The sequence below is a fragment of the Pituophis catenifer genome, unplaced genomic scaffold (genome assembly GCF_029215685.1).
Source record: "Pituophis catenifer annectens isolate HBS135680 unplaced genomic scaffold, rPitCat1.0.hap2 SCAF_13, whole genome shotgun sequence".
In the NCBI taxonomy this organism is placed as follows: Eukaryota; Metazoa; Chordata; class Lepidosauria; order Squamata; family Colubridae; genus Pituophis; species Pituophis catenifer.
The window spans coordinates 26,067,999-26,090,957 of record NW_027256893.1 but is presented as its reverse complement, the minus strand read 5'-3'; the positions used below and the strand labels follow the sequence as shown (position 1 = coordinate 26,090,957).

The following is a 22,959-nucleotide window of genomic DNA, read 5'->3' as shown; positions in this document are numbered from 1 at the left end:
TTAGCGTGGAGGCCGTTGTAGACCTTTTGGCCACATGTGAAGGTTTTTGAAGCAAGATTCTTTCTTTTTGCCCGTTATGGAGCTCCTGGGCCTCCCGTTGCTCTATTAATATTAATAAAGCTTTTAATAATAAAGAGACAGAACAATAATCTTTAAATGCTATTAAAAAGGTTTTTTTTCTGGCTGCTATATCTGCTTGGGCCACAGGAGGGCGCTGTTTTCTGTCCCTTAGCAATAGCTTTGAAGGTATAGAGATATTACTTTATCGTGGTGGTAGGCTGTGTGGAGAACCCTAACCCTAACCCTAAACCCTAACCCCTAACCCGACCTTTGACACCCCTGACCTTTAACCTTTGACCTTTGACCTCTGCCTCCCAGCGATTTACCTCCTTGCAGCAAGCAACAAGAAGAAACAGCCCATTTCAGCTTCAGCACAGCCTAATTAGCACGAGTTCATTGGATCGGCAGCCCGACTCTCAGCTGTTTGGCCTGGCCTCTGCTGCTTGCTGCAAAGAGGTAAATGGCTGGGAACATTTTTTTTTTTTGTCCTACTCAAGCTATGCTGAAAATAAAAATGAAAGTAAAGCAGCCTATTTTGCTGTAACGAGGCAAAATTGCTGGGAGGCAGAGGCAGATTTCTTTTTCTTCTTTTCCTCGCCAAAAAAGGTAGGTGCATCTTATACTCCAGAGCATCTTATACGCCAAAAATTACAGTATATGCCGTTCGTCTCCCTGATAAGACAGTCGTCTTATCAGCAGGCTACGGGCAATCTTCTCCGCAACGTAAGAAGACAGAAGGATGCCTTGAATTTGACACCGCCGATTCCCCTACGAAGCCTCTGCAACAGCACTTGCCCGCAAAACCCCCAGATTACAAGACTGGGGCTATTCGTCTTAGAAAAAGAGCCACATGCTGAGGTGCACACGTGAAGGGGAGGATGCCGTTCTCCCCCTCAAAACAGCAGTCCTAACGGATCAGGACAGGCCAAAGAAAGTCTTACCTCAAGAAATTACCGTTAACGTGCAGAATCAGCTTCCGTGGGGACGAGGGGATGGCCACCGACCTCAATGGACTGAAAGGGGGGACGATGGAGGGGACTCTTTGTCGTGAGGCTACGTGCTGCCTGGGGCGATGAGGGATAGATGCTTCAGCTGAAGGAGGCTTTCCTGTCCTACGTCTTGGCCTTTCAACCAGTCCAATGAAAAGCAAAATCCGAGCAGGCTTTAACTGAGTAAGAGTGTCAAGACTGCCGCTGCAGATTCGGAGGGCAAAGGAGCCCGGGTGGCCTGGCGGAAGAGGTGGTGGAGGACAGAGGCGGTCCCTCGGACTAGGGACGGGTGCGGGGAGGAGAATGGGACCGAGGGGCCGGTCCTTGGAAGGGGATGGCTGCAACCGGTAAGCGAATGGGGTTCCCGCCCTTTTGAATATTTCAATTTACGGAGAAGAAACAGCTACGGTATCTTATAGAAGCCTTAAGCAGGGGATGGGTCCAGCTGAAAAATCTACATTGTCAAAAAGGTGTAAACTGCAAAATACAGGTATAATTTTATTTACAGTTTAAGATAGCATTAACAATTATAGGCAATCTGGCCTGACTATTGGCACTGAAATATGAACAACTCCTTCTCTCAAAGTATATCCCCAAAGGACAGCTATCAGGGAGATATGCCGGTACTGGTCTCTCCCTCGTGATCGCTTTAGAGGTGCGATGGGCCTCTGCCTTGAAAGATCCTGGATCCCGGGGTCTCCCCGGTTGCTGTGTCTCCGCTGGATACTCGTGGATTGGTGCGTGAAGGGCCGCGTGTTCCTGGGATGGCGTGGAGTACTTGTACTGCTTGCCACGGAATTCACAGGTATAGTTGCCTGTTTCTACAAAGGAAGAAAACAATTTTCAGAAGGAGAAAAGGTTTTCCCAAAAACCCTTGACCCAAACGTGGATCTCAATTCAGAGCATAGCAGGCTAGACGTTTCCCACGTGACCTCGTGAGATGAGTTCCAAGTTTTCTTGACCGAGGGGGCCCTGGGCGCCCACCTTCATGGTAACTGTTTCCTCTCTTTTGCCCCAGCTCTCTTTCCTGGAGAGAGGCTGAAAAGACACGGCTGCTACAGAGGCTAGACTTCCTTTTGCGGAAGGAGCGTTTGGGAGAGGGCTGTATAAACCGTCGCAGACACCAAAGGCCGAGTCGCGCTCTCATCACCGCTTACGAGGGGTATTATCATCTCAGATCGTGATCAATTTCTAGTTTTAATATCGCTCCCCACCCTCAATTTCACCCTATTCCCGAAGAAAACAAGGTAACGTCCTTTTTTTTATCCCAGAGGACAATACTTAGACAATATCTTCCCCTTTCATGAACAGCTCTTTGTGAATTCTAAAATTAAGTCACGAGACATGCAAGTGGAATGTTTTTCCTAGCTCTGAATATAATTATTAAAATAAATAACGTGCGCTTAATTCCTTCTCTTTGCAATAAAGTATTTACATCTAAATACTTTGGCCAAATTGGATTGTTTTAACCAGATGCTTATAAAAGTATGTAACGTGAAGCAAGAATAATTTTATAATTCCCCGACTCGACCGTGTTTGTTTCTTCTCTATGTCAAACGTGGAAGATTAATTTTTGGGTTTACTTAGGAGTGCTATTTGCAAGCGGGTGGCTTGTCTCCTGACGGATGGCCACGGTCCGAGTTCGAGCTGTTGCTTTGCGTGCAAAAGGTCCGGGTTCACCCCTGCGTTTCCAGGGAAGGGCTGGGAAAAACCCCTCTGCTTGAACGGATGTTCAGAGCCCTGCAGCCGGTCGGTGCCGATAGTCGTGGGACAGATGGACCGACGAGCAGACCTGATACCGTTATTCTGCCTGCTACGCCTTGGAAAACCTAGCGGTTGCTATCGGTGCTCCTTAAACAAACCCCGGTGAAAGATACATCCGAGGAAGATTTTCCGACTTGTCACCGGCCGTGCCCAGAGGAATGGAGTCCGGGTCCCGCACAGGCAAAGAATGTCCTCTTTCTGTTGGACTAGTGAGAGCTTCCTGCCTTTGCGAGAAACGCTCCATCCCTGGCTTGGGCCTGAAACCTCAGCTCTGAAACACTGAAAGCTAGTGAATGACTTAAGTTGCAAACTCCGTCGATCGTACTTGGACCGATCTTCTGAAAGGGCTCGGGCTCCTCTTCTTTCCCCTCCTCCTTGGCGATCGTTGCTTGGTCGTAGGGGTCTGCCGGAGGAGAGAAGGAGGAGAGAGCTGATCGGGGCGTGTGGAAACGCCTCCCTGGCTTGATCCCTCGGGCCCTGCTCTCATCCTTAGTCTTAAATAGACTAACATACATTTCACACGTGTATAGTATTTTTACGGATTATATTTTTCTTGGTAATCTCCCTATTAAAGTGACTAATCGTAAGATGCGTGTTTCCAATTCAGGATATAAAATTTGCACTTATTATTTCTTTTTAAAGTGTGACAACTTGATTGCGAAAAACGGCAGTCCTTCTTAACAAGAGTCGGACTACTTCCAAAAAGCAACACAACCGGCCTACCTCTACCGAGAGGCCCCGAGACTCTCCTATCCACCAAACAGGCGCTCTTTCTCAAGACGGAGTGGATTAATCTCTGCCCACACCCACGGGTGCTTCAAACTGCAACACGGCAGGGCTTCCGGCTCCATTCTCCATCCATGGAGCGTTCGCCCGAATGCTCCTCGGTCAAACACTTCCTAAAGTGTTGGAATCATTCAGCCAGAAGTTTCTATTGGCTGAAACTTTATTGTCAAAAGTGGTATGGTATTATGTCTCTAAAATAGCTGGGTATATGTAGATAAGCACACACACAACAACAACAACATTCTAATGGTTTCCCTTGGATTTTGATGTTTCGCATCACCCAATGGTGTCAACGGCCCTGCGCAAAAGCTCCCCTCCCCAGCTTCTTTCCATAAAATGCAGGCCGGGGTTACCTGCGAAGAGCTCTAAGCGATAACTAAAGGTCCTGAGAACGGGTGCCGGAGCCTGCAGGCTTGCCTGCCCCGTGCCTCCTTTCCCTTCCCTTGGGAGGAGATGGGAAGCTCTAGTCCCGTGATGGTGAACCTGTGGCATGCGGAGCCACATTGGTGGGCATGCGAGTGTTGCCCTAGCTCAACTCCAGCGTGCATGCACATGCTGGCCAACGGATTCCGGTCCCACCGGAAGTCAGGAAACGAGACGAAACGAAACCCTAACCCTAAACCCTAAACCCTAAAGGATTGAACTGGGAAGGGAAACGACAGGAGAGAGGGGAAGGGAGAACAGAGGACAGGAGAGAACAGGAGAAAGAAGAAAGGGGAAAGGAGAGGAAGAAAAGGGAGGGGAAAGAGGAGTAGAGGAGTGGGGGAAGGGAAGGGGAAGTAGGAAAGAGAAGGAGAGGAAGAACAAAGGAATAACGAAGGAAGTAGGAGGAGAGGAAGGAAAAGAAGGGGAGAAGAAAAGTTGGAATAAAGGTAAAGGGTAAAAGAGCAGCCCTGAAAACCTGCTATTCCCTCTTGGACCACTGGATGGCGCTGTTTTCTCCAGGGTTGCGGAACTGGCACGGAAGAATAACTTCAATACGTACAGATAACAATCTTAAAATGTCATCGAAAAGGTTGATTTCTTTTTGTGGCTGCGATACCTGCTTTGACCACAGGAGGGCACAATTTTCTGCACCTTAGCGATAACTTTGAAGTCACGGGACGGAAAACTGTGCCCTCGTGTGGCCAAAACGGGTACTGCGGCTGCAAAAAGAAACCCTTTTCATGGGATTTTAAGGTTATTATCCTGTATCTTTATTATTAACGTCTTATTAATATTTATTAAAGCAACGGGAGGCCGTTTGCTGCAACACAAGAACTGGAAAAGAAATATCGCTTCAAAAGCCTTAACCGGAGTTAAGAAGGCCTGTGATGGCCTATTAATATTATTAAAGTTTTAATAATAAAGAATAACAACCCTACAACTCCATTTAAAAAGTTTCTTTCTTTTGGTGGCTGCGATCCCTGTTTGGACCGCACGATGGCGCTATTTTCTGTCAACGTTAGCGTGGAGGCCGTTGTAGACCTTTTGACCTCAGGTGAAGGCTTTTGAAGCAAGATTCTTTCTTTTTGCCTGTTATGGAGCTCCTGGGCCTCCCGTTGCTCTATTAATATTAATAAGGCTTTTAATAATAAAGACAGAATAATAATCTTTAAATGCTATTAAAAAGTTTTTTTTCTGCCTGCTATTCCTTCTTGGACCACAGGAGGGCACTGTTTTCTCCAGGGTTGCGGAACGGGCACAGAAGAATCTTAAAATGCCATCGAAAAGGTTGATTTCTTTTTGTGGCTGCGATACCGGCTTTGACCACAGGATGGCACAATTTTCTGCACCTTAGCGATAACTTTGAAATCATGGGACGGAAAACTGTGCCTTCGTGTGGCCAGAACAGGTATCGCGGCCGCAAAAACAAATAAACCTTTTCGATGATATTTTAAAATTCTTCTGTGCCAGTTCCGCAACCCTGGACAAAACAGTGCCCTCCTGTGGTCCAAGAAGGAATAGCATAACAACCCTAAAACTCCATTTAAAAAGTTTCTTTCTTTTGGTGGCTGCGATCCCTGCCTGGACCGCACGATGGCGCTGTTTTCTGTCAACGTTAGCGTGGAGGCCGTTGTAGACCTTTTGACCTCAGGTGAAGGCTTTTGAAGCAAGATTCTTTCTTTTTGCCTGTTATGGAGCTCCTGGGCCTCCCGTTGCTCTATTAATATTAATAAGGCTTTTAATAATAAAGACAGAATAATAATCTTTAAATGCTATTAAAAAGTTTTTTTTCTGCCTGCTATTCCTTCTTGGACCACAGGAGGGCACTGTTTTCTCCAGGGTTGCGGAACGGGCACAGAAGAATCTTAAAATGCCATCGAAAAGGTTGATTTCTTTTTGTGGCTGCGATACCGGCTTTGACCACAGGATGGCACAGTTTTCTGTCCCATGACTTCAAAGTTATCGCTAAAGTGAAGAAAATTCCATTAAACTCCATTTAAAAAGTTTCTTTCTTTTGGTGGCTGCGATCCCTGCTTGGACCGCACGATGGCGCTGTTTTCTTTCTACGTTAGCGTGGAGGCCGTTTTAGACCTTTTGACCTCAGGTTAAGACTTTTGAAGCAAGATTCTTTCTTTTTCCCTCTTATACACAATAATAATCTTTAAATGCTATTAAAAAGGGGTTTTTTTGTGGCTGCTATTCCTTCTTGGACCACAGGAGGGCGCTGTTTTCTCCACGGTTGCGGAACGGGCACAGAAGAATCTTAAAATGCCATCGAAAAGGTTTCTTTCTTTTTGTGGCTGCGATACCTGCTTTGACCACAGGAGGGCACGATTTTCTGCACCTTAGCCATAACTTTAAAGTCATGGCACGGAAAACTGCCCTGGTGTGGCCAAAACAGGTACTGCGGCTGCAAAAAGAAACCCTTTTCATGGGATTTTAAGGTTATCCTGTATCTTTATTGTTAACGTCTTATTAATATTTATTAAAGCAACGGGAGGCCCTTTTGCTGCAACACAGGAACTGGAAAAGAAATCCCGCTTCAAAAGCCTTAACCGGAGTTGAGAAGGCCTGTGATGGCCTATTGATATTAATAATATTAATAATATAATAATAAAGAATAACAACCCTAAAATTCCATTTAAAAAGTTTCTTTCTTTTGATTGCTGCGATCCCTGCTTGGACCGCATGATGGCGCTGTTTTCTGTCAACGTTAGCGTGGAGACCGTTGTAGACCTTTTGACCTCAGGTTAAGGCTTTTGAAGCAAGATTCTTTCTTTTTGCCTGTTATGGAGCTCCTGGGCCTCCCGTTGCTCTATTAATATTAATAAGGCTTTTAATAATAAAGAGACAGAATAATAATCTTTAAATGCTATTAAAAAGGGTTTTTTTTGTGGCTGCTATATCTGCTTGGGCCACAGGAGGGCACTGTTTTCTGTCCCTTAGCAATAGCTTTGAAGGTATAGAGATATTACTTTATCGTGGTGGTAGGCTGTGTGGAGAACCCTAACCCTAACCCTAACACACTAACCCCTAGCCCCTAACCCAACCCCTAACCCCTAACCCCTAAGCCTAAACCCTAAACCCTAACCCCTAACCCCTAACCCTAACCATCAAAGGCCATCAAAAAGAGCCTTGGTGGTACAGGGGTTTAAAGCACCCTGTTATTAAGCTTATTAAGACCAGCTGCCTGCAATTACTGCAGGGTTCGAATCTCGCCAAGGCTCAAGGTTGACTCAGCCTTCCATCCTTTCTAAGGTAGGTGAAATGAGGACCCAGTTGTGGGGGCAATAAGCTGACTTTGTATAAATATACAAAAGGATGAAGGCTATTGCTGAGCACATTGTAAGCCGCCCTGAGTCTTCGGAGAAGGGCGGCATATAAATCAAATAAAAAAAAAAAAAAAAAAAAAAAAAACCTAGTATGGCCTCCATGTTAATGCTAACGTCTTAGCATTAGTAACACGTCTTGCAGAGGTTATTGCTACCAGGAAGGCGACTTTGAGCGTCAGAAGACGAAGGCTGATGGAGCCCAATGGTTCAAAGAGGGATGACATGAGTACTTGAAGAACCAGGGAAAAGTCCCGAGTCAGATAGTGATGGACAAGGGGGGGGGGCGAAGGTTGGCTGCCCCTTTAAGAAACCACCGAATCCCTGAGTTATGAGACAGAGGACGATCATCATCTCCGGACAGGACCGTGTGCAAGGCCGCAACCTGTCTGGGAAGTGTGTTTGGTGCAAGACCCACAAACAGAATGACCTGCAGGTTGCATTGTAGATCCTGGTCGTAGATGCGCGTCTAGAAAAATGTGCCATCCGGTGGTCAAAGCAGGTATTGTGGCCACAAAAAGAAAGAAACATTTTTAATGGGATTTTAAAGTTATTATCCTGTATCTTTATTATTAACGCCTTATTACCTGTAATAGGCAACGATGCAGTTTGCTGCATCAAAGGAACAGGAAAAAAATCCTGCAAAAGCCTTAAACCGAGTTAAGAAGGCCTATGATGGCCTGTTAATATTAATCGTAAGGTTTTAATAAAGAAAGAAAGAAGTAAATAAAGAAGTCAGCAGCCATGCAGACAAGATCAACGGAAGCGGATCATCCCCTTAAGAGGAGGATAGAGGAGTGATGCTTTTCCTGCCGCTCTGCATTGTGGGGCTTCGCTTCTCGGTCTCCGCGATCCTGGGCAAAAGTGGGAGGCGAGCGATTATCGGCAGGTTGCCCTCCGTTTTGTTTTTTCCTAAATGATAAAACATAATTGTGCATAAAAAGCATTTTTACCTTTTTTTTTCTATATTTTGGTAAATTGTTCCTTTTCCCGTTGGCTAATTGCTGCTGTTGAACCGTCTTCCCCCCTTGGGAAGCTGAATTGCTACCCTTTAACAATAGTTCAATAGTTCATTTAGTGAACGTTTAGCTACAACGGCAATGAAGAGTGTGACTTTTTCAGACTTATGGCATTCCCATGGTCACGTGATCAAAATTGGGATGCTTGGTGACTGGCATGTGTTTATGCCAGGCTCGTGTGTCCCCTTTTGGGTCTTGCCTACTGAGAAAAATTGGGGGCTCGATTGTCATAAATTGAGGACTACTTGTATATTGGACATGGAAACCAGCAGTGCTTTTCGAAGGTATTACAAAAAAAGTAATTTTATTATATAAATGTAGGATGTTAGCTAAGTCTCCAGCTCTACGTTTCCCCAGTGAAGAAAGTTAGCACCCACCCCTCTCCTAGAAGAATGAAATATTTTAGGAAATACTGAAAAGGCAGAGTATTATATTTCCCTGGATGAGAAAAGGAGAAATACGTTTTTAAAGACAATGCAGCTCCCTGCCTCCCCCCTTCGGCTCCAGGCCGGTGGGATTAAGACATAACCCTCAGGACATGATAGGATTAGCCTTCTACCCATCTAATAGCAGGGTTCGCTGCATCGCCTAGGGATGTTACATCAATCCACCGTTCAATCAGACTTATCTCAGACTCCTAGGATTTGCACATGACCCCTACAGCAACCAATGGGATACCTGCCCTTGCACAGGAACAGGAAGCTCTAGGGCATGGCCCGAGAGAAGGTATAAAATAAATGTATCTCTCTCTCCACTCCGTGTGGTCAACTACCCAGAATCACACGTGCTTGGTCATTCTGCTTCACCATTAAACCATCCTTCCAAGCAGCCTCCGTGTTTCCGGTGTCTTTCTCCCCACTTGGAACTGAACCCAGATGGACATTTCTTCCTACGCCAAAGATGCAAAGAAGTAACCCGACATCTTTTACTTATGTGTGAGTATGCAGGCGTTATTCTCCCCTTTCTGAAATCTATAAATATCAGTACGTATCTTTTACATGAGTTCAAATTAAAAAGGGAAAGCAAGACAGATAAGTATCAAGTTCCTTAAAATGTGCAACTGAAAAAGGGACCTCTCGATTGCTGGGAACCGAGCGTTGTCTCAAAACCCAGGCCCCCTGAGTGGGCATGGAGTTATTCCCCGAATTTGGGAGAGAAAACATGCACCTTTACCTTTGCAAAGGGGCTTCTTGGTTTCTTGAAAATAAAAATCACCAAGAAATTCAGGCAAAGCTAAAAGTGTACAGGTCGAGTTGTTATAGCGTAAAGAAACAAACGATACGTACATTGTGTACGTGTGATGCATAAGTAAGGGATCAAACAATACAATATATAGATTGCCTGTGAGGTTTAATCGACAAAGTATTCTTTCTGAATAACATTCCATGAGTGATAAATTTCTTGGCTACGCTACTCTCTCTGAGTTAGGTTTGCATTTATCTTGAAAGGTGTGAGGACTTTCAGTATCTGTTTTCTATTGTGTAGTTGCTGAAAAGACAACTTCTTGTTTACCAATTTTTTAAAAACCCGCTGAGCTGAATTTCTACAATTAAAAGATCAAAATCAGCAAGAGGTGTTAACTTTACTAAGATCACAATTTTTAAGCGGATGAACCTCAACTCTTACATTTCATGTCCACGCTTTATTGAGCATGACTGACTGCCTTCTGGGCAAAACTAAAGATCCCAGCAATGTCCTTCGGAACCGTCAATGGCTTCGTGACTATTGGGCAATTTTTACCCCCGCCCCCTTGCACAGCTGTGAACCTGCACAGCAAAACAGGCCTTTGGGAAATTCCGCCATTGCCAGGAGCCGGGCCTTCTGGTAGGGAGATTGCGGGCGGTGGTTTTCTCTCTTGCGTTGTCCCAAAGGGGGAAAGGCAAACTTCAGAGAAAGGCTCTTCTTCCCCCGTTCTCCAGCGTTTACCCAGGTGCTAAAACTTTGCTTCTGCCAATCTTTTTGTTTGTAATTTATTCCAACATTTAAGATTGATATGAATTGCAGTGATCCCTTAGCTTAGAATTTTCTATCCTTTTTATACCAATTTAAACTGCCTCGATGATGGAACAAATAGAAATTAATGTGATTTTGATTGGCATTAACTGAATTATGATTACATTTAATGTTTAGTGAGATTTAAATTTAATACTAACCATTACGATAATTTTTTCAGTTGTTTATGATTGTTTAAGAAGTAACGAGCCTTCAACAGAAACAGCCCCCTCTTTTCAAGCAAGATCCGCCACCTTTTCTCTGAATTAAAATCAATAGTCTATCTTCAACAACCGTTAGAATTAAATGCCTGTTGGTAATCTTAGCTGCCAACCATCATCTCCACTTTCAACCCCCTTCTCTTCCCATGAACCTCCTGGGTACTTTTTATGACTTTCCCATCTGCCGACTCCATATTTGCCAATCCTCCCCTCCCCTCCCCAACCCCCCCCCTCCTCCTCTTCCTTCTCCAATCTAAATTATTTTTTATTCCCAGCTCCTTACCGGCAAAGCCTAGCGCAGAGGTAGTATAAAGAGATTACTAGGGTATCTACATAGATAACGCGAGAAACTAAACACACAAATGTTCCAGATATGATCTGTGGTGTCAACCCCATTTGTTACGCTAGCGTATAACATAAATAAACTGCACATATTTGTAATATTCATCTGCTCACTGTGGGATAATGCTACTTTCAATATGATAAAAATATGCCCAAGAATATTAATTCGGGAATATTGATTTCCAACTACATAGCAAAAAAATTACATTTTCTATGAGAGACTAATCCTCGCTATTACAGATAATCAGGGATGCCCATATTTTAAAAAAAATAGTATAATATCCTGTTTCCCCCAAAATAAGACATCTCCTGATAATAAGCCCAATCGGGCTTTTGAGCGCATGGCCATAAGGCCAAGCGCTTATTTCAGGCTTCCAAAAAATTTAAGACGGGGTCTTATTTTCAGGGAAACACAGTAAATGCAGAGACAATTTTAGAACTGTGGCATGTTGGGGTACACAAATAAAGGAGATACAGTTTGTAAAAATAGGTAATGAAATAAATCCTTCCAATCGCTGGATTTCTATTCCCGTTGTTCTCTGGGGCACCTAGAAGTTTGAGTGCATTAACATTTCAGAGCGACAAATTCTCCAACCGAGCGTTCTTTATCAGTAATATTGCAGTCCTGCGTATGAAAAAGAGCTTAGAAAAACAAAAAGCAAGGCATTTGGTAGCATATCAAAATTATAACCGTGTGCAGATGAAAAATAGTCTGGAAATTATGCGTTATTAATTTGAAAAAGCAAAAAACATACAGTTCCTTGGCTTGATAAAATGAAGTTCTAAGAGAACTCAGATGTACCGAAACCAACAAATCTTTTCAAGTTATTTGATAAATGAACAAGGGAATATAGGATTTAGTTTTCACGAAACAATGCCCAGCGAAATTGTGTTCTCTGATGTGGTAATATTAGATCTAAAGACAAATCTTTCTGCTCTTTCTCAGAATTTACAAATTGATAACCAAGTATATTTAAAGCACCTCTACAAACTTCTTGCACTTTTTGGACTTTCTGGAATGAAAGAACATTTCTCCATGCCTGGGAAACATTGAGTGCATCTCGAGAAGTGATCTGGAAAGCTTCTTTCTTCTTACTTGGTCCTTGTCCGTGTGTAATATTATAGATCCAATTTTCAAGCTTCTGCGTCAATGGAAGATCTGTAAATGTATACATTGCAGTAATTTCCATTAAAGGATCCCGCACAATGTCTTCAAATCGGATCAATAAATAACGATCTTTTAAAAATAATGGAGGCTTCTGACTAGCTGTTTCATAGATCTGAACGTGGCTTCTACAAATCTCCTGCAGGACTTTAAAACCACTGTCATCCACTCTGCTGCTATTTATGCCCAGAATTATTCCACTGTCGCGGGCAAGGGCTTTGACAGATTGTTCCCGAGATTTCAGGACAGCCCTGGGGTCACGGACCAGATGGATGATTTTGAGATTCAGGGAGGTGTCAGCGAGGAGTGGATAGAGGACTTTAAGGTCAAAGAAACGGACTTCCTTTAGGACAACATGGCTATAGGTCTTGCAGGCCTCTTCTACTTTACTGAAAGGATACTTGCCACAGAGAGTTTTGCAAGCGCTTTCCCCAGTAATATCAGTCCTTTGGAAGAATTCACAAGCAGGCCTTGTGCATAATGCCCGGCTCACGGCCCACTGGAACAGATCAGACAAATTTCTGTTTCTCTTCCAGGGCATGTAGGCATCAAACACTGACATGTCACACTTGAAGACAGACCGGATGAGATCCCGCACTGCCATGTGCAAGACCTTGGCACTGTTTTGGTACATGTTTGCCCACACGTGCCAGGCTGGCTCCATTAGATAGAAGACATTGGGATGCTGACTGAAGAGTTGTCCCACAAAGGAAGAGCCTGACCTCCAAGAGGAAAGGATGAGGATGTGCACCTGGGCAGGTTTTTCCATAGACTGAGGAATGAAGCCATCTTGTTGAGTATATAGAAAGACTAGAAATCCTGTCTGGATTGCCAAGATAATTGCAACTGTGGCATTGGAAAGGCGGAGCCTCAGCATCCTGGGTGAAGCCGAGTATGACTGTCCGAGTATGGAATGTTGGAGAGAAAGTGATCACCACTTTTTAAAGCATCGACTTGATGGAATTATGCTTTAGCAGTTTTACAAATTACAGATTGGGGTGGATAATTGGGGTGAATTGTATGGAGAATCCCAGATTACTGTGTCATGGATCCACAATGATGAGAAAAGCTAAAAGAAATGCGTATGGGGTGTTAATAAACAAGTTAGATAATAATTCTGCTATTCCAATTTATATGCATTATTTACTCTGGAAACAATGGAAGTATATTTTCCTCTACACAGCCTTAAAACTCATATGGATAGAATTCAGCCTCTCTCTAATATTACAGGAGTGAACAAACTGAAGGGTTTGGGGTTCAGGTTTCCTTTAACCCTCATAAAGCAAGTAAAATACAAATGGGAAATAATTGCTCTTTGGGTACAAGATTTTTACAAGAAAAATTTTCTTGGGTACAAGATTTTTAAATACGTAAGAGGCGTGGCGGCCCAGTGGTTAGAATGCAGGATCGCAGGCTAACTCTGCTCCTATTGCCAGGAGTTTGATTCCTTCCACGCTAATCCGCTCAAGGTTGACTCAGCCTTCCATCCTTCCGAGGTCGGTAAAATGAGGACTCGGATTGTTGGGGACAAACAAAATCGCTTAGAGACGGCAGTAATGGACTATGAAGCGGTATATAAGTCTAAGGGCTGTTCGGAAAAAGTCTTCACAGGGTTCTTGCGCAAAAATCTCTCGGCAACTGTTTTTGAAGGGAGGGGGGCTCGTTTAAGGTGCAGCCGTTCCCCCTAGGTTTGGGATTCGGAAGTCGGCCCCGCCCGGCCCTGAAATTTAGCCTAAAATCGCGGAGCGGAGGCGGGATTCCGCGCTTGCAATAGTGCAGCTGTTGAGAATTGTGCCGGCCGGCGCCAAGGTGCCGGTGCCGGTGCCGGTGCGGACGCTCGGCACCCGTGCCCTCGAGGTTTGCATGGCGCCCGGTACTGCAGGCGCGACTGTCTGCCAGCGCATCTGCTAAACTAGCTGGATAGATATCCGTAAGGAAGAAGCTCCGCGCCCCGGTCGGAGGAAGAGGGCGCGCCACGACCGTCGCTCATCCCGACACCTGGAACTGCAGCCTCCTGTTTCCCAACCGCTACACCCGCCCGGCACCGACCCATCCCGGCCACTAACCTCAGTAACTGCCGGCGGCCGATTAAAGAGGTCGCGGCTAGTCCGGAGGCGGCAGGAAGGTGAGGCTGCGGCGCCGGCTCCAAGTACAATGAGCAGCATTCAGACGTGGCCTCTCTTCTACGGCTGCGGGGGAGGCGCCAATCAGGGACAAGCCCTATGGAGGGTGGAGGCGGTGGGCCACTTCTTCCCTCCTGGAGGGGTGCCCAATGGACAGGCTCCCTCCCTCCAGCCCCACCGCAGCCGGCCATCCCGCAGCGGCAAACCTGTCCGTGCAGGAGTTAAAGCAGAGGGGTTGGCAGAGGCTCTCCGTGGGAAGCCTTAGACCCAGTTGAGAAAAGGAAGCCTCTCTCACCCTAGTCCTTAAATCCACAAAGGCGGCTTCACCAGGTGACGCCAAAAGTTTTGTGGGAGAAGTTCTGCTTTCCTCTTTAGTGGAAAGATGACCCATGGCCCAATTTATTTAGCCTTAGTCCAATTACATTTATATGTTAATAAACAGTCACATAATTAAGGTGCTGTTTATTTCTTAGCACAAAGGGATAAGGAGGGAATGGTTCAGGCCTGGCCTCAACTTGCAACGAGTTGAAATGTTTTAATAGAATAAGAATAGAATAGAGAATAAAAACTCTGTCACTTTAAATGTACGCTAACCAGCATACATTGAAATAAATTTTTGTTGCACTCAGTTCTCAAAAGATAATCGTTATGCATATATCCACAAACAGCTATTTAGGGCTGAAAAGTTTTTACGGGCAAAAATAACAGAGTTAAAAACCATCTGCCTTCCTGTTCAGGAATGCTTAGCTCCCTAGAATGATGGATGAGACCCTGGTACCAAGTTACTTGGGAATGTTGTTACTTTGATTAGACAAAGGTCTCAATCTACCCTGTAACATACTTTGTAACCTTTAGTTAAATTGAGTTACTATGCCCACTGAATATATATATGTGTGATATTGCTCTTAATGACTGGTCAATGATGTTATGTGTTTCCGTGACAATGAATGCCTTTCAAAATTGTATAAAAGGTCTGCTCCAAGCAGGGGTGCACCCAATTTGAACTTGCTTTGGAGTAACCCTTTTATTTGCCTATAAAAGATTTTTCCCCTATCCATCTATCTGGCATGGTTCATTGGACTTGCGTGCCAGGTGAAAGAACCCAAGCTTTCTGGGACAATAGCAGCTCCTTATTCCCTTAATTTTCTCCTTGGGATTTTGCAAACAGAAAGGAAAAAAAACAAAGGCGTCCTTTATTTCAGTATTCTTGTAGAAAAAATCTGTCTTTTTAAAGAATGGAGTTCTCTTTTTGTTTCTGTAGTTAATTCCTTCTAGAGGACTTTGCCATCAAGATTGGGATTCAGTTATGTACTTACAGCAAAACTCATTTGTATAACTTTCATTAAATTCTTTATCTTGTCACTGTATTGATTATGGTTGATACGCCATCTGATAGATTGTAATAACAAACGGATTTCTGAAAACAGGACAAGAAAGAAAATCTATACTGAGGACCCACCCACAGATAAACTTTGCAAAATAATATATAAACCCAACCTGTGGAAAGCCTCATCTTCCAAATGCAAAGCAGTGGAGGCCACTGAGAGCAAAGTTCTTTCTCTGTGAAGGCTTGGTCAGGATTTGTGCTCTTTATAGGACAACAGAGGGGGGAGTGGAGACACCGGCACCGTGTTCAGCACTTGATTTCGAAGAAGGAAGATTTTTATTCTTTCAAAAATCCACAAAAAAATCAGGAGGATGCTAATGTACTGCATCCAGGCAAACTTCATCATCTCCCAGAAGCCTGGCTGATATGTACTAAAAAGTCAAGGAGTATTTGGAATCTGAAGCATCGTCATACAAAGGCAAGGATGTGCACTTCCGATTCTTTTGGCTAGTCGTGTGAACTGGGAAGCCTCCCACCTCCCCCCAAGAGTGGCCAGGGACAGTCAAGAAATGAGAACCCCCGAGGTCTCCTTTCCCCCAGACCAATATAAAATGTACCATAAAACTTTTAAGCTTTTTTTTAAAATGCTAGAAACATTCTCGAGAGATACATCCTGTTTGAGTTTCATGGTATTTTTCTAACACAGCTACCTAATGTTACGCAGGCTACAAGTCTTGATACAACAGCCATAGTTGTATTAGTGGTTGAGGCCAAGTGCCATAAACCATCATTCAAAAAAAAAAAAAAAAAAAAAAAACCCACCGTATCACCCACTGGTAGCCAAAGGATATACAATCAATTCCATCGGATAATGGATGAAGGCCTGAATCACAAATGGTTGATCTGGTGATCTTCCAGTCACCCAAATGGGACTGGGACCAGACAAAACTGTTGTAACTGTAAAGGAAATAATTGTAAATAATATTAAGCCAAATGATCTGAGAAAGACTAGAAATGTTTTGCGTACAAAAACCTAGAACTTCTGTGAAAACTCACCATTCCTCTTCTGATATGTTTCAATGATGTTCACAAAATCATAGTCTTGGGCAAAAGGACTTGTACTATTGATCACAGATACCTGTCATAGTGAGAGAATTTTGCATTGGACACAGCATCTTACTGTTAACTAGCATCAGAACACATGATGAATACTTTTAAGCATATACCAAGTGATATGATACCATACAGGTTTATATGTTGGATTAACTTGTATTCTTTTAATACTCTACTGGGTAAAAAGACGACTTAGTTTCATATAAACACAAAGCCTTTCTTAATTGTTCAGAATTTCGTAAATTGCTAATTGACCAAATATATACTGACAGTATTCATAAAACCAAATACTTAGAAAGAATTTGTTTTATATATATATATATATATATTTCCTTTCAACTATGGTATTCTATATTTTTAGGATAAATGCATGGTTATTGGATTTTAAGACACTTGTTTTGTATGAGAAAAATCCCAAAAGCCACACTTGTCATGTAGTCAATTTAATATTACCAAACTCTTATTTTGGAACTTTAATGAATAAGCAAAGGCAAGATTATATGTAGATGCAAATGTATGCATCCAAATAACATTATTTTTAAGGAGGTAGATCATATGTTTTTATGGATAGCTTTCTTTTTAATTTTGCCTCTAACAATACTTTTTCTCCTACAGTTTTTTATCTTTAAAATTAACATTTAAAAAAAAGAAATCTGAAGTAAGATTGTAATCATACTCAATTTCACTTAGCTACTGCTTCGCTTAACAACCAGTCAACCAGTCCCAATTGTGATCACTAAACAAATTGCCAGTCCCAATTGTGATCACTAAACAAGGACTATCTGTACACTAGACAACTGTTATCGATAAACATTCTGAAAAAAATCTCTCAGTTCAAAAATTCAAACAGCTTCTGTTTACTTGCCTCCATGTGGCCTTTATTTTCTGACATCTCAGATTTTATAGGATTTTCATACTTGTTTAGCAACACAAATTTCTTAAGCAGAAGCTACTGAATATAGTATATGACTTCAGCCAGAGCAGTTGCAGAAGAAAAAATAGGCAAAGGACAACAGAACCAATTGAAGAAAGTGAGATGGAGAGGACATCACTCACATTGTATCTGCTATCCAGCCCAGCATGGTGAAGGGGCTGCCTCTGATGAAGTTTGAGGTCTCCATTTACAAATACCTGTGATCCTGGCACAGGGGAAAAAGACTGTAAAAAAGCCATGCTCTGCATCACAAAGGTGGACATTCTCTGAAACGAGAGCAGCAAATAAACCAGAAAGATGGGGAGCAAATTATTACACCACAATCTTAGGATGACATCACAAAAAATAGGATTAGAATTACTGAGAAATGTACAGTATAGTAGTTAGACCAAGCAGCTATATATAGAATTCCCAAAGATTTAAAGAATCTGAAAAAAATAGACGTGGTTGCAATTTTTAAATTTATGGTATAAGGACATTTTAAAAGATGTACAATCCACAACATTTCTATTTCAATACCAAACTCAACATAGGACATGAACAGAACTGCACATTTCCTCAGAAACTGCATTTAGATATACTATGTATACATACCCACTGTTGCATTATATATAGGAAGCACTACCCTCTATAAATAGGATTGCCTTTTAAACCACCCAAATTGGTTCCATTTCTCCCTCCTAATTTTTTCACTATTCAATTTTATTACGTGAAAACGTTTCAGTATTCTGCAAAAAATGCTCCCGTGTTCATTTTTCCTAGATTATGCATAGTTTTGTATATCTAGTCTTTTCTCAAACAGAGTATCCCGAGTACTGTAACTATTAAGCTCCCTGATCAGTTTCTCTCCAGACCTGCACCCTACATAATTTATTTATATCTCGTCTTTATTATTTTTATAAATAACTCCAGGCAGCCAACACACACAATACTCCTTCTCCCTCCTATTTTCTCCATAACAAATCCCCTATTAGGTAAGTCGGGCTGAGACAGTGGCCGGCCCAAAGTCACCCAGCCAGCTTTTGTGCCTATGGCAGGACTAGAACTCAGGGTCTCCTGGCTTCTAGCCTTCACCACTAGACCAAACTGGCTCTGCTTTATCACTCTGCTTTGGAGGAGAGAAATGATAATTAGCTATCCATAGCCTCTGGTAATCAACAATACTGCACATCAATACATGTTTCTAAAAGTAGATTCACTAATAAGTATGCAACAGGTTCCTTTTCAGCAAAGCAGTTTTTCTGCCCATCTCGCTCCCCGCTGCAGCTAAATGCCTTGAGCTCTCGCCTAACGGGACAGAAAAGCTGTTCTGCTTCAAAGGAAGACCAGGGAAAGGCGCGGTCAACGCAAGCCAGTCGTCCTCATATCTCAAGGGCTGCTGGGGAGACCCTCACCTGCAACTCGTAGGAGAACGTCAGCAGGAGCTGAATCCCCACCACTCGTTCAGAGGGGAGCAGCGGAAGCTCCAGCTGGAAATGGAGCAGGTCCATCACTCCATCTTGGTCAGAGTCTTCCTCCCGAGCCTGGAACACAGAAGAAACATTGCAAGACCCCCGCCGCGTCCCTCTACGGGGCAGATGCAGCTTCAGCGAAGTCCGGGCTGGCCACCCGAACGGCTGCCAGGCAACCACGCGGACTCCGACCCCCGGCCCCACGGCTTTCCGGAGGGGGGCTCGGTCCCCGCCGTACCGAGACGAGCGGGACGCGCAGGCGGGCGCCCAGCAGGCGGTTGCAGGCGGCGAAGGAGCTCCAGCCCACCGGCCCGTCGCCGACGCCCTCCGTCAGGGCGGCCAGGAGCACCTCGTGCCGGAAGCGGACGCTGGGCTGCTCGGCGTAGCTGCTCCGCGAGAGCCAGAAGCCTGCGCGGAGACAAAGAGCGAGTGAGACGGGCGGGCGGGCGGGCGAACGGCAGTCCCGCCCGGGGCGCCCCCTCCGCCGAACCCACCGTGGCTCCGGTAGGCCACCAACAGGGGCGGCACGTAGGTGAGCGCGCCCAGCAGCAGCAGCCCCAGCGCCGCCAGGGACCACAGCCGGGCCCGCCCGCGCCATCCGCTGCCCGCCGCCACCTCCAGCCAGGCCATGCCGCCGCTGCGCGTCTCCACGGCGACGGACGCGCCGCCCTGCCAGCCAATCGCCGCGGCGGAGGCGGCGCCCGCGTGAGCGTCGGCGGAAGTCCCACCCCCCGTGCGTAGAGGGGCTGCTGCGGGTGCCGAGGAGCTGCTGGAGGACGACAGGCCCGACTCGCCCGCCCGCCGCCTCGCCCGACCATGAAGTGGATGTTCAAGGAGGACCACGCGCTGGGTAAGCGGGCCGCGCCGGGGGGGGAGGGGGCGGGGGCCGGGCTCGGGCGCCTGACGCGGCTCTCCTCCCCTTCTCCGCAGAGCATCGGTGCGTAGAGTCTGCCAAGATCCGGGCCAAGTACCCCGACCGCGTCCCGGTGAGTCGGCGGAACGGGAAGCGGGCTTCGCTCGAGGGCAGAGGCCGCCCGGGGGGCGATCGAGGGGGGGGCGGGATGCCTAGGACGGGGGGCGGCGGCCTTGTTATTTCCCGGAGCCTCCTCCCCGAGCCTCTCGGCAGCGGCCCGCCAAACTCTGCCGGGTGGCGGAGGGCTCCGCAACGACTGGCAGGCCCTTCTTTCCCAGGGAACGGGAGGCGCCAGGACCCTTCCCCGGTGGATCGTCCCTAGGAAGTCTGACTCGCCCGTGTTTCTTTCGGGCAAACACGTGACCGGCGCCACTGCTCGCCTCCCCTTCCTGGCGCTTCCGTGACGGGGCTGAAGGAAGCGCTGGGGTGCCGGCCGAGATAAATTTCTTCTGTCTCGATGCAGGTGATCGTGGAAAAGGTCTCTGGATCTCAGATTGTGGACATCGACAAGAGGAAGTACCTGGTTCCCTCGGACATAACCGTGGCTCAGTTCATGTGGATCATCAGGAAGCGGATCCAGTTGCCCTCCGAGAAGGCCATATTTCTCTTTGTAGACAAGACTGTCCCCCAATCTAGGTGAGATTTGGGGGGGGGGATTGTTTGTAGTAATAGGACAAAAGTCGGCCTTTCGTTTCTGGAAATTGTGGAGTCGTCCTATAAAATCTTGGATAGTGGATGTAGCCACTTCCTCACGTAGAACAGGTTTCTTCTCTCAAGTGGCTAGGGCTAACGTTTTCTAGATGACATTCATGTTAAATTCTAGACTCGACTATTAGCTCTAGCCAATATGGTTAGTGGCATTGTGGGAGTCAAGACACTAGGGTGGGATGTGCACCACTTGCCAATCCTTGTACTTGAAAATCAGATTAGAGTTAGGAGTTAATTTAAGGAAACTGTTATCAAGTTTCCGTTTTCATTCTACTGCACTATTTAATCTACTATACATGACCTTGTTTTCTGTTACTTCTCAATTTTTTTCCACTTTGCACCAAAGTACAAAAAAGCTAATTATCTCAAATTCCTGCTCTCTATGGTTTCTCTACGCAGAGATGGTCAAGAGACGACTATATTTATTGTAGAAAAAAAAGGTGGATTTGTTTAACAAGGTATCCAAATTCATACTTTCAAAGCTCATCAGGCAGCAAAGCTTAGTCTTGCAGGGTTACTCATTCCTCACTTTCATCCACCCACCCTGTTTTGCGATTTGCACATTCTCGTTTTGTTGGTATATGATGGTTTTCTTGCTTTTTTTTTTTTTTTTTTTTTACAGTTTAACCATGGGACAGCTTTATGAGAAGGAGAAGGATGAGGATGGCTTCTTGTACGTGGCTTACAGTGGAGAAAACACCTTTGGTTTCTGATTTCATCTCCATCCTGCTGCTTTGTAAATAGCCTCCTGTTCTTCATCATGACCCTGAGGGGCATTTTTCATTTGTCACTGGGTTGATTTAATATATTGATAGATTTTTGTTTGTCAGCTTAGTAATTTATAAAATTTTATTTTTCTGTTACACATGTAACCATAGCTATAAACTTCCTTGCATCCTTTCTGCTGGGACATATTTAATGGCATTATTCAAATACGGATGCAACCGTAGATAATTAATGATGGGAGAGAGATTTTGAAACTAAATGTTAGCATAATAATTAGTTTCATAGAAATGGCAGTTTCTGTAATACCCTAAGGATGCTGATATGTTTATCTTGGCTAGCGAGTTGCTTTTATTGAATTTTGCTTAAGAAGCAACAATTAAACTTACTGTCACAAAAATGTAGCATCAAGTCAGTATCATTCCTTAGCAACCCCAGATAAATTTTGTCCAATATGCCTTCGGCATAGAAATATGATAAATTAAATTAAATTCTGTCCCGTTTTCAATTTTTTTACTTCCATGGTGTAAAAAGAAACCTTTGCCAGCACAATTCTAATATTTTTAAGTATAGACACATCACAGCATCTACCTATCTTTTCCAAGGTCTTCATTTTACCCTACCAAGTACTAGTCTGCTATATTTCTTAACTGCTGATTCCTTTATAGTTGATAGTCAGTCAAAGCTGAAACTATTCAGTGTGTTCATTGTCAATTGTGCATTCTAAAGCTGCTCGCTATCCCTGTTGCCATTAAGTTGGTATTTGTAGTTAAAACTGTACTCTCATCTTTTCAGTATATATTCTATCTCAAGTTACACACGTATAGGTTTTACCCTGTCTTAACTCAGAAGCAGGGCTAACTGGCTCTATATGCACACAACCACAGTTCCAAATTCTAATTAAGTTTAGTGTAGTCCAAGTCCAAAGGAACAGGTGGGAGCATCAAGTCAGAGTTCACATTCCAAAAGAATCCAAATGCAGATCAACTGTTCCATATTCAAGTTTTCTCAGAGAAAGGCTGGCAATGATGCTTTTTAAATGAAGCAGGCAATCAAGAACAGGACTGCCCTTGCTGCACAATGGATCGTACAGATCTTTTTTGGACCCACAGCTCTCCCGGACTGGGAGGAAGTTAGGAATCGGGGTTTTCATCTGTCGCCTACAGTTGTCTCTGTCCTTGTCCCTAACCTAACCCAAGCTGAAACCAGTCTGTTTTGCAATCTGGATTTCATATCCTATCCTGTGCATAAGTTTCACATGAAGACAAATGATATTGTTCCGGAATTCCCAGTTTCCTAAGGACATTCCATTGCTTGACTTAGTTGACACAATTGCGCACCTATCCAGTCATTGAAACATACTTTTTTTGGTTATTTTTGGATTTTCTCAATTATACTGTGTGCATCAGCAATAATGCCTTTGTTCCCTGTTTTTTTTCCTACGGCCAGCATGACATCTGGACTTTCTCTTTTCATGCAGGACTCTAATCTAAGCTCATGATTCTAAGCGTTAAGGAACTATATAATAGTTTGCATGCTTACTTAAGTCTTCTTTAATACGGATATGTCAACCA

The 22,959-nt window shown here is 44.4% G+C and overlaps 3 protein-coding genes and 1 long non-coding RNA gene across 4 annotated transcripts; 1 reads left to right on the top strand and 3 right to left on the bottom strand.

Annotated features, from left to right (window-relative positions):
* Positions 1–1,534: 1,534 nt before the first annotated feature.
* LOC139323685 (uncharacterized) lies at positions 1,535–3,217 on the bottom strand. Its single transcript, XR_011601007.1, has 2 exons — positions 3,139–3,217; positions 1,535–1,870 (listed from the first exon to the last, which is right to left on the bottom strand). It is a non-coding gene; the product is annotated as an uncharacterized lncRNA (long non-coding RNA).
* An 8,551-nt stretch (positions 3,218–11,768) lies between these two features.
* LOC139323591 (carbohydrate sulfotransferase 5-like) lies at positions 11,769–13,072 on the bottom strand. Its single transcript, XM_070953001.1, has one exon. The coding sequence runs from the start codon at positions 12,968–12,970 to the stop codon at positions 11,786–11,788; it is 1,185 nt and encodes a 394-aa protein (XP_070809102.1). The 5' UTR covers positions 12,971–13,072; the 3' UTR covers positions 11,769–11,785.
* A 2,528-nt stretch (positions 13,073–15,600) lies between these two features.
* On the bottom strand, positions 15,601–19,353 carry TMEM231 (transmembrane protein 231). Its single transcript, XM_070952912.1, has 6 exons — positions 19,280–19,353; positions 18,985–19,113; positions 17,713–17,856; positions 16,600–16,681; positions 16,395–16,500; positions 15,601–15,971 (listed from the first exon to the last, which is right to left on the bottom strand). Exons 2-6 carry the CDS (start codon positions 19,078–19,080, stop codon positions 15,791–15,793), a joined length of 609 nt encoding a protein of 202 aa, XP_070809013.1. The 5' UTR covers positions 19,081–19,113; positions 19,280–19,353; the 3' UTR covers positions 15,601–15,790.
* Positions 19,354–19,764: 411 nt separating this feature from the next.
* GABARAPL2 (GABA type A receptor associated protein like 2) lies at positions 19,765–21,785 on the top strand. Its single transcript, XM_070952913.1, has 4 exons — positions 19,765–19,891; positions 19,972–20,027; positions 20,418–20,590; positions 21,285–21,785. Exons 1-4 carry the CDS (start codon positions 19,858–19,860, stop codon positions 21,373–21,375), a joined length of 354 nt encoding a protein of 117 aa, XP_070809014.1. The 5' UTR covers positions 19,765–19,857; the 3' UTR covers positions 21,376–21,785.
* Positions 21,786–22,959: the final 1,174 nt, after the last annotated feature.

Excerpts from the sequence above, each read along its gene's own strand:
- LOC139323591 (XM_070953001.1), bottom strand. The coding sequence starts at position 12,970 with ATGCTGAGGCTCCGCCTTTCCAATGCCACAGTTGCAATTATCTTGGCA.
- TMEM231 (XM_070952912.1), bottom strand. The coding sequence starts at position 19,080 with ATGGACCTGCTCCATTTCCAGCTGGAGCTTCCGCTGCTCCCCTCTGAA. Across the intron at positions 17,857-18,984 it reads CGTTCTCCTACGAGTTGCAG|AGAATGTCCACCTTTGTGAT; the intron begins GTGAGGGTCTCC and ends CTCTCGTTTCAG. Across the intron at positions 16,501-16,599 it reads AACATATCAGAAGAGGAATG|TTACAACAGTTTTGTCTGGT; the intron begins GTGAGTTTTCAC and ends TTTCCTTTACAG.
- GABARAPL2 (XM_070952913.1), top strand. The coding sequence starts at position 19,858 with ATGAAGTGGATGTTCAAGGAGGACCACGCGCTGG. Across the intron at positions 19,892-19,971 it reads CAAGGAGGACCACGCGCTGG|AGCATCGGTGCGTAGAGTCT; the intron begins GTAAGCGGGCCG and ends CCTTCTCCGCAG. Across the intron at positions 20,591-21,284 it reads AAGACTGTCCCCCAATCTAG|TTTAACCATGGGACAGCTTT; the intron begins GTGAGATTTGGG and ends TTTTTTTTACAG.